Source organism: Micromesistius poutassou, assembly GCF_964030765.1.
Source record: "Micromesistius poutassou genome assembly, chromosome: 6".
In the NCBI taxonomy this organism is placed as follows: domain Eukaryota; kingdom Metazoa; phylum Chordata; class Actinopteri; order Gadiformes; family Gadidae; genus Micromesistius; species Micromesistius poutassou.
This window is the reverse complement of record NC_140276.1, coordinates 11756903-11766566: the sequence shown is the minus strand read 5'-3', so window position 1 is coordinate 11766566 and position 9664 is coordinate 11756903. Positions and strand designations below refer to the sequence as shown.

The 9664-nt window shown below is 43.9% G+C and overlaps 1 protein-coding gene across 2 annotated transcripts; it reads right to left on the bottom strand.

Moving 5' to 3' along the window:
- Positions 1-3616: 3616 nt before the first annotated feature.
- b4galt7 (xylosylprotein beta 1,4-galactosyltransferase, polypeptide 7 (galactosyltransferase I)) lies at positions 3617-9656 on the bottom strand. 2 transcript variants are annotated; one of them, XM_084469520.1, is made up of 7 exons: positions 9145-9656; positions 8930-8977; positions 7894-8250; positions 7434-7659; positions 7253-7336; positions 6869-6973; positions 3617-5388 (listed from the first exon to the last, which is right to left on the bottom strand). In XM_084469520.1, exons 1-7 carry the CDS (start codon positions 9195-9197, stop codon positions 5233-5235), a joined length of 1029 nt encoding a protein of 342 aa, XP_084325646.1. In that variant the 5' UTR covers positions 9198-9656; the 3' UTR covers positions 3617-5232. The 2 variants fall into 2 exon arrangements, with proteins under 2 accessions (XP_084325646.1, XP_084325645.1); XM_084469519.1 differs by lacking the exon at positions 8930-8977.
- Between the last annotated feature and the right edge of the window lie 8 nt (positions 9657-9664).

Below are 9664 nucleotides of genomic sequence, written 5' to 3'. Positions count from 1 at the left end.
TCATAGGCCTACTTGTTACATCTCATAATGCCTATCAATAAATTTTTTGATCTCATATTCATATCTATTTTGTTCTACTTTTTAGGTTATCCCTGTAGAGTGTATTTTTCGTCTTTAACAACAACTACACATCTAGGACAGCCTGAAATGAGCAGAGGGAGTATTCCGTGGGTCACTGGCCCAGAGAGGGGCTGGGCTCGGGACAGGACAGGGTACCACGCCACTGCTGGCCTGGGTCACTCCAGCGGCGTCCTTTGAATAGGAAACGAATCAGACCTTTAGAGTCTGCAGAAGTTGTCTTTACAATGAACACAGTGACCTCTAGCGGCACAATACAGGCGTAACTGGATGAGATTTTGGATGCGATTCAACTAAACGAGTATGGGGAAGAGACCAAGGCCATACCGTCGACTACATTTAGAAAACCCGATGTTTTGTATCCGACAGGAATAAAATAATGAGAAATAAATGAGAAACATAAACGTAAATTTGCCTCAAAAAGAATCGAACGGTTTAACATGTTGAATTGAACACACATCAACAACAGCTGCAAAGCTGGGGCACATATGGGGTGTTACAGGACGAGGGAGCCAGCAGGCCATCTGTATACCCTGAACACCACCACGGGCCTTTGGGGTTTGGCGATCTCAACATCCCCTGCCTGAGGGATGGACTACGAGGCAATCAACTGGATGCCAAATATTACTCTCAACCAATAAGAAGAACGCAGGTCGATGCTGTGAAAAAAAAAAAATACGCATCGCGTAATGGGGGAGTTCGGAAACCTATGCGCAACCCGAGTTTTGGCGTTCGTTTTTAGAAAACAGATAATAGGCTATACCAAACTATTTTATCCAGTTAATAAATGTTAAGACGAGTTATAATAACTTCAACAATTTTGTATATATTAATTTATAACACAAAATATAGCCTACACACGGGTACCCCGAAGAAATGCAGCCACGAGTCCATTATCTGCCTCGTTTCCACTCGGTTTGTTTTATCGGGTATATAACACCCACACAGAGGAAGAAAAATAAATAAAGACACACACACACACACACACACACACACACACACACACACACACACACACACACACACACACACACACACACACACACACACACACACACACGAGAAAGAACGAGAAAGAACGAAGGAGAGAGAAAGACTGTCAATGCACCTTTCGCCCTCAAAGCTGTTTCCCCAAGGGTGCAATTTTCACCTTTTTGTTCAAACCACGCGCGACAGAAAAAAACACCTCCCTGCCACGAATAGCAGTAACCTGCACTCCTGCGAGCGGTTTGAGTTCAACTCTAAATCCCAACATGGTGATTAAAACGGGTTATCCTTTCCATAATAAAATAATGTTAAGTGTAGGCCTACAGTAATAAATAAGGCAGTCGAGATTAGCAGCTCACACCTATCGAAGAGACGAATACACCGGAGCAGATGTTACATTAACACATTATTTTTCGGCGGTTGTTAATGGATATATGGGGATGATTGTTCTATTAAGAAATAATTAACAAAAACGTATAAAGTGGAAGGGAAAGAAACCGGCGTGGTTAATAAGGCATCCAGGGACAGGACTTAGGCGTGTGTTGGAGACGGACGTCATGTGGCGTTACGTTCAGCTTCAGGAAGTAATGTTATGTTATTAGTTAATTGGTGCGCTTTGGTTTTTTGTTTTCCATTATTATGGCAGCTGCATGTAGGCCTATTTATTCCTAACTGACTTGTATTGGCAATATTCGATGGTTTCTGCGTTTTGTACAAATTATATATATTCAATATAATTGACGTCTTTTATTTAATATTGTAGGCATACATGTTATTATAATATGACGGCTTGATGTTAATTGGAAACCAACTGTTAATGTATCCTAAAATAGTAGACTTCGTCTACTATTTGAATAGGCCTATACTTTTAACTCAAGAGTAGGCCTGCACTGATGGCAAATTAAGTATTTAAACTGAATATAATCAATAGCCAATTACATATTAAAGTAAATGTCCATTGTCTTTTAAATAATAAACAAGATAGTAGGCCTAATTGATGTGAAGGGCCAGTGACGGTGTGTAAAGTAGCCTAATGTGCTAACATGAAGTCACGACGCACGGTCCCACAGAGTTTTTATTATGTTTCATTATGGTTCTCTAAAGAGCACTATAGGCCCAATGAACAAAAAAAGTAGTGTTGGGTGCCATCATCCAATGATCCGTTCCTTAAAGCCCGCGTTTACAACGACGGAAACCAGCGCAGAAGGCGGCGTTGTCCTCATTCCTGTGGGAGCGTTGCTTTGGGACGCAACATGTCGTGTGCTTCCTGAATAAAGGCCAGGCCAGGCCAGGGAAACCAAAAAAACTAAACAATTGATTGCAGCGCCGGGATCCCGGCGCGAACAATAAGACTTTACACGAGCGAGATCGGCGTCGACCCAGCCGAGGTCCGTGGTGGTGGATCGGTAGGAGGGCCGTGGTTTGTCTTCAGCTAATGGCTCCACCGGGACCTGACGTGGTCTCACATAATATGATCCGTAGAGGGAATTAAGGCTGACAACATGACCCAACGGGTAAAGCTGCTGCCGGCCAATAACTCTTAAGTTCTCTTTAGTCAAAATTCCCATCCATCTGTGAACTGCAAAACCATTTAAATATTTGTTTTTTTTACTTAAGTAAATGATATGCATATTGTTCGAGGCTAAATTGCTCTTGGACAGGACATCGCTCGATTACAGACCCGGGGCAACGATGGTAAAAGCTAGCCCGTGTTACAACACACACCCCTGTGGAAACGTGATCTCGGTGCGTCTGGGAACCAGAGTCCTGTGTGTAGAAAGCCTTCATTAGCCGGTCTTCACTTCACAGGGTCATTAGGCGACAGACACCTGGGATGACAGGCTAACTGGCTTTAAAAGCCCACGGTTTATCCCCTAATGGGCCAACTAAAGCCTGCTCATCCATCACACCGCGCAGCAAAACACCCAAATCTCCCGCGGCCGAGTCCGCCGGATCGCACCGGGCCAGACATCCTGGGGCCTTCCAAAGGGTTGTCGGCCTGGCAGACAAACAGCGTGAAGGACACAACACAACCTCTGCAAAATGTGCCGGGAATCATGCGCAAGATTCACTAGAGAGAACCCCAGATGTTAAGTTAAAAGTTCGTATGAATCATTTATATAGCAAATGTAGCCTGCACGAACACGCAAATAGTGACATGCGCATGCGTCCTCTTGGGAAATAATGATCACATTGTTGAGGTCCAAAGCCTCAACATATAGGACTACGACACTACCGATGAGGTCTTGTAATACAAAATATATTATAAGCTATGTTGTGGACCCACCAGCCATTCATTTACTGTTGTCTTTAAAGCAGGGCATCCTCTGTTAAAGACTACCCGCCACCGCCCGCCATTATCACTGGGCCATGGCCCATGGCCCATGACCAACAACGATTAACTGCATTATACTGTTGCCAAGTGTAAGAAGTTGGTAAAGCCTATTGTAAACCATAGTATTTAAAACTGGAGCCCTATTGTTGAATAAAAAACCCAAGCAAAACAAACTCACACACACACACACACACAATAAAACAACACAAGTGGACTCAGAAGTATTCTCTATAATATAAATACATTCCAGTTATTCCATCTTACCTTCCCAATAGCGTACCCATCGAGTGCACTTTAGCACCATCAGCTTCCCGTTTTATTCCTGTAGTACCCTTAGCATTAACATAACCATTCAAATCACCAGTTATTCAACAACACATTAAATACCAAATGTTTGCTTTAACCTAAACCCTAATGTTCTGTTGTACATGCGCGGAATACAAGGCAGATGGTGGTGGTTTGAACCACGTCACACCAGGCAGCTCAAGACAGGTTGTTCCAGCAGGGAACAGTAAAAACGCTTTGGGACAAACTGTCAGACTCACAGGAGAAAGCTGGAGAGGACAGTTGTCAGCTTGCATGTTCCAAGTCTCCCTGTATTAAGTATTTTTTTCCATTGATAATGAGGCCTCAAGGCTCAGGGCTCAGAGTTATCCATCAGAAGTAGTTAGCGACAAACTTTATGAAATACACTATACAAAAACACTAAGGTGTCATGTCTGATGTCCCGAATACTGTATGGTGATGAACCAAATCAACCGACGATTGGGTTACATTTAGGCTCAGCATATTTACAACAAAAAAAGTACAAACAGCAGAGAGTTCACCTGTTTGTGACCGGCTCATATCAAGACGTTTAGATATCCCTCAACATGCTGGCTTAATGGCAGGTAAAATGTCAGATCAATTGCCCACGATCTGTCATGCATTTGCACTAACCCACAAAATAAAAAACAAAAACAGCAAAACCGTATAAAGCATTTCATGTACACGCTGCTCATCACATCCTCCCAGTTCGGTTTGGTTCTGCTCTAAAAAGGTACCATGCCAACAGTCTATCATGGTTCTGGGGTCCAGGCCGGTTTGAGATACTGCATGGTTGGGTCAGCAGCATCGGCATAGTTCAGGTCCTGGAAAGACTGGGTTTTCAGAGAAACGCCATAGGACGTAACCCCGTAACCAGGGTACCAAGATGACCATCTTTGGTGCACATCCAATCAAACCAAAAAGTTCTGTTCGCATTTCAAGAATACTAAAGTCTGGTCGTCTAGCCTTGGGTGATCTCAGGACTTTACCCGCACATTTTGGCCTGTTCTCCAGAGGAGGGAGTGTGTTTAAAGCACAGGGGAGTGTTCCTGCACTGGTCCCTGGGCCATGCGAGATGGTAGATTGTATGGTTCTGACTGCAGACCCTCCCCGTCCCCCGGGAAACACTCCTTCCATCACGGCAGACCCACAGACAAGAGGACCTGTTGCTGGAAGCCAGTTCTACTGTAGTCCAGACACAGCAGAGAGCTTTCAGGCCAGACCCAGTGTAGCTGAATGACGGTTGATGGATAAATTTAAAACACTGACTTTAGGGAAAAAAAAAAAAAGCTTAGCGGTAAGTTGCAACTGAAAATTACAAGAACTTCCACTGATTGCCAAGATTTAAATTATATTTTTGTAATTGGAGAGGAGTTGCCAACAATAGTCAGCACATTAGGACTCCTCTCGATTAGCAGGCCGCAACAAGCTTGTTGTGTCTCCTCCGTCCTCTATGTTCTGCTGGGGGGGGGGGGTCTTAGCAGATCTGGCTGGAGGTTCTTGGTCTCGGCGGGTCTGACTTAGTTCTAGGCCATGAGGCACCAGGGTGTGAGGTTCTGGTCGCAGTCCAGCTTTGCGTTGACGATGGTGCAGGGGGCTCCGCTGATGGTCACCTCCTGTCTGGAATCCACCTGGTACAGCAGGTTGGTCAGCCCCCCCTCGGGGTCCACCTTAAACTGCTCCTGGGAGGGGGAGCAGAGGGGGAGAGACAGTCAGAGAGAACGACGCAAGAGACGGAGTGAAGTGAACATTGGGGTCAAGTCACATCCTTATGTGACATTTTAAAGATCCCATATCATGCTTTTTTAGGGTTAATAATTGCATTTGGGAGTACTACCAGGCTCCATCTACGGAGAGCCTTGGCACTCTCTATTGAGCCTCATTGTACTGGGGATGATCTCGGGCGGATTGAATGGGGGTCTAGACGGCTAAATGTAACTCTTTCACCTGCTTGCCGTTGAAATATCGCAGATTTTATTGTAGATTCCGCAAGTTCAAAAAGTGGAATGAATGAGTACTTATGTCCTTTCGTTTTCTTACAGTTTGGGCCATTGTTGGCCGTACACGCTAGCATTCTGCTAATGAATGCTGATTGGTCAGGGACAGACTTGCGACTGATTACGACTAGAGACTCATATTCAACCCACACTGAGTGAGTTAATGAAACTCCCTCAAGATCACTTGGTCTTTATAAGCACGTGGTGCTTATAAAGTACATTTGGTATGATAATGTGTCATTCCATTTGATCATCTCATTTAACTTCAATTTGAGTGGATTTCAAATATAATTTTAAAAGTGTGATTAATCGCGAGTTAACTCACCAATACTATTATGCAATTAAAACTTTTAATCTTTGCCCAGGCCCAAAAAAAAAAATTATAATAATAATAAAAATTCAATAATAATAAAAATTAAATATAATAATACGTCACATACTTTCATACTGCCAGAGTTCACTTTGGCACTTCCGCATATATATATGTGACGTCATCATCTTTTTAAACAGATTTTTTGATGCAACTTTCAAATTACTTTACAAAAAATGACACCCTGAGAAAAGTGGAATTTGAGGTTGAAACCCCAAAGACTCCCATTCATTCTGCACTCGCGAGCGCGCAAGTCCTGTCCATGCGAGGCTGCGAGCGCCCTCGCATGGACAGAGATGTGTTACCGGTTCAGCCGGACGTTACCAGAGAGTGCCAGTTCTCTTCCTATTAGACATTCTCTGGTACTACTAGAATAGGGTTACATGCCTGTATGTTAAAAGTAGCCCATATTATTTTCACACTGTTCATTGCTGCAGAACCAATTTCAGCATCTTTCAAAAACGTTCTGTTTTGTATCATGTCGCATTAAGGCCCCCCTTCCGAGTAGCCCAGACTGCTGTGATTGGTCGAATGCTTTGCACGTATGTCGGCAAATTCACACCCGGAAGTTGTAAACATTGCGGGTAGCCGGGAGGCGCGACTTCTGCACTTTAGTAACTGCACAGTCTGTGCAGTGCATGTTTCAAAATTCCCACTAATCCCTCGTGTGAGGTGCAATGTGCAGACGTTCACCAGCACTTGATATTATTGGTGGGTGGAAGCAGAGGCAGAAATAAAAACGTGATTTCCAGGTGTAAATATAGGGTGACAGGCCGCTGCTATGATGAGGGGCACCTGTTTCTGCGAGGCGATCCTCTTCTGGTCCCTCTTCCTCCAGGCCGGATCGTGGATGTGTCTGAAGGTCTTGTAGCCTGTTGTGATTCCGCTGGGCCTGAACAACTGGCCAGGGACAGACAAAACAATTTGAAAACACATTCTACACTTTTAAATATATTTGAAGAGAGAAAGGAAAGTGAGGTGCAGAAGAGATGGAAGGGCATGCATCGTAAGACGGCAGGTGGGATTTATGACAAAATTATAAAATGTCTTCATATACACATTCAATACGAATGATTGAATAAGCATGACAATCTTTTTATATTTTATTTTATATTCATATTTAAAATAATCATCAATGCATGCCTTTATTTAAACCAATAAAATCAAAAGGGGTTTTACCTGTAACCCAGCCTTCCTCAGTCTTCGGTAGAACTCGTCATCCTCTCTCCCCCAGCCCCAGAAGCGGTTCGACATGCCATTACACTAGGGGAACAGAATACACGTTACGCCTTGATGGCGCTCGTGAGATCACAGTCAATCAGTTACCATGTCAACATAGGAACTTGCTCAACAGTTTTACCATGTTGTAGTGCTTCTTGGTGAGCAGCAGGATGCCACCCACGTAGGTTTTGTAGTGATAGAGCGGGTGGAGCTCGGGGGAGGCCACGTGGAAGGGGCCCTCCTCGGGGAAGCCGTAGTCCAGGGCCGGATTGAGCGGCAGCAGGTCCACGTCGTGCATGGCCAGGTAGTCGGTGTCATTACCGCTCTCCATGTAGCCCACGTTGATCAGGGATGCCCGGTTGAACCTGAGGAGATCCACCAAGCTTTAGATGCATTAACAGAACTCACTGTCACTCACTGAGGCGGATTTATACTTGGCTGTGATGCCTAACTTTGTACTGTGTGTAGAATAGAAAAGTATATTTGATGCTAAAATAGACACAGACCAAAGGGGATTTTATATTGATATCACTGCCTGTAAACACAAGCTCATCTGGGCAGGCTGGTCGGTGGTGAATTACCAAAACACACAACCTCACCTGTAGTGGTCCACCTGGTTGATCACGAAGATGCGGTGGCGGATCTTTTTCTTGTTGAGAAAGGCGTGCATGAAGGGAACGAAAACCAGCAGCTCCTCAAAGCGTTCTCTGAAGGGGATGATCAGGGCGAGCTTGTGAGGTCCCCAGGTGGGGTCATCCACAGCGGACACTGCCTGGGTCTCCACCGGACAGGGCTGTTGCTGATGGTGCTGGGAGGAGCGTGCGTCGGCCATCACGCCACTACTGCTGGAGGACATGTCCCCTGAGCAGCTGAGCTGGAGCAGGATGAGGGAGACCAGCCCTAAGACCATGCAGAGCCCAAACAGTTTGTAGACCGTAAACTTCCCAGAGAGGAACCTGTTGAAAAAAACAAACGGGGGGATTTTCAACTTCAACTTATTTCATAAAAGCAGTTTGGGAAAGCTTCAATTAGACATCTTTAATGGTTGTCTGGTCAATAACGCAGTATGCAGAGTTCGATCTAAGTCCTGCCAAAATGCAAAGGTAATATATTGTGCCAACAATATCAGACCAACATATTTAAGGACATTTAGGGAGGTTAAGAGTATTCATCAATACAGGTACAATGTTTCAGTTACAAGCATTCAAGAAAATACTATTATTTATTCAAATTGTGTGCAAACAGTTTCCCCAAGAACCTAGGCCATAAATGATTAATGTTAGATTTAAATGCTTAATCGTGCTCGTTAAAATAATGGCACATTTGCGTGCAGTACAAATATTGTTATGTATTGCCTTGACAAAAATGTGATTTTGACTTAGGCTAGTTAGTACAAGTTGCAGACTACTTAATTAAATATTAGTCACTCATATGCCTGAATTTCACCAAGCACACCAATTCTGGCATAAAGAGTCATATTTCTGTCTGCTAGTGTGTAACTTGCTGCAAGAGTCACTCAACTGGATTTTGTATAGCACTTCCATGCCAGTCAGTAAGTCACTGCAACCTCAGCAGTTCCTTGTACAATGAACTGAGAGGCCCATTCACAGCCACAGAAACACGCTGTTTACTCACTCAGAGAGCCAAGTCTTCTCTGGACGAGGCTGTCTGGGGGTCTCATTTCTTGCGTGGTCAAGGAAGGCGTTATGTGAATGGTTTTAGGTAATATAGTCTCATGAAACTCTTAGTACATTCAATACATACGAATAACGACAGGTTTGTCGTGTATATGTAGATGTACATGTTGTTGTTTTTTTACAGGAAATCTAGACAAAAAACAAAGTTCTTACCTTCGTTCCTCCTTGAAGTAGAGAACAGGCTTCCTTCTCGATGAATACATCATTTTCAAACTCGAACTTAGTTATTTTAGGGAATTCCTTAGAAAATGGTTTTAGTACTGGATGTTTTAGGTCAGCCCGACCCAATACACATAATGTCAGTGTTTCATCTTGATCATTTCGGTGATGAAGAGACTCTCTGTGGGCCAATTAAAAAAAGGTTACAAGCGTCGTTCGTGACAATCATGTCGTTGCAGGCGAAAAGAGTATCCGTGCGCGATTTAGAGCAAACTAAAAACAAATGTGGACACCCTTGTTGCTCCTTTCCATCTTCTACATCTTGTGTGTTTGCTCTCTGGCGTCACACTCAGCCGCTACTGTACACGTAGCATAGCGTTACTAGATGGTCGCTAGACGGAATACATAGCGTCGCTTCCCTCCAAGACAACGCTTTAAGATTGTTTATTTTCAGTTTTTCATTTAGAAAAACCGACAGTCCTGAAAAAAAAAATCTATATTTTGAGTATATTCG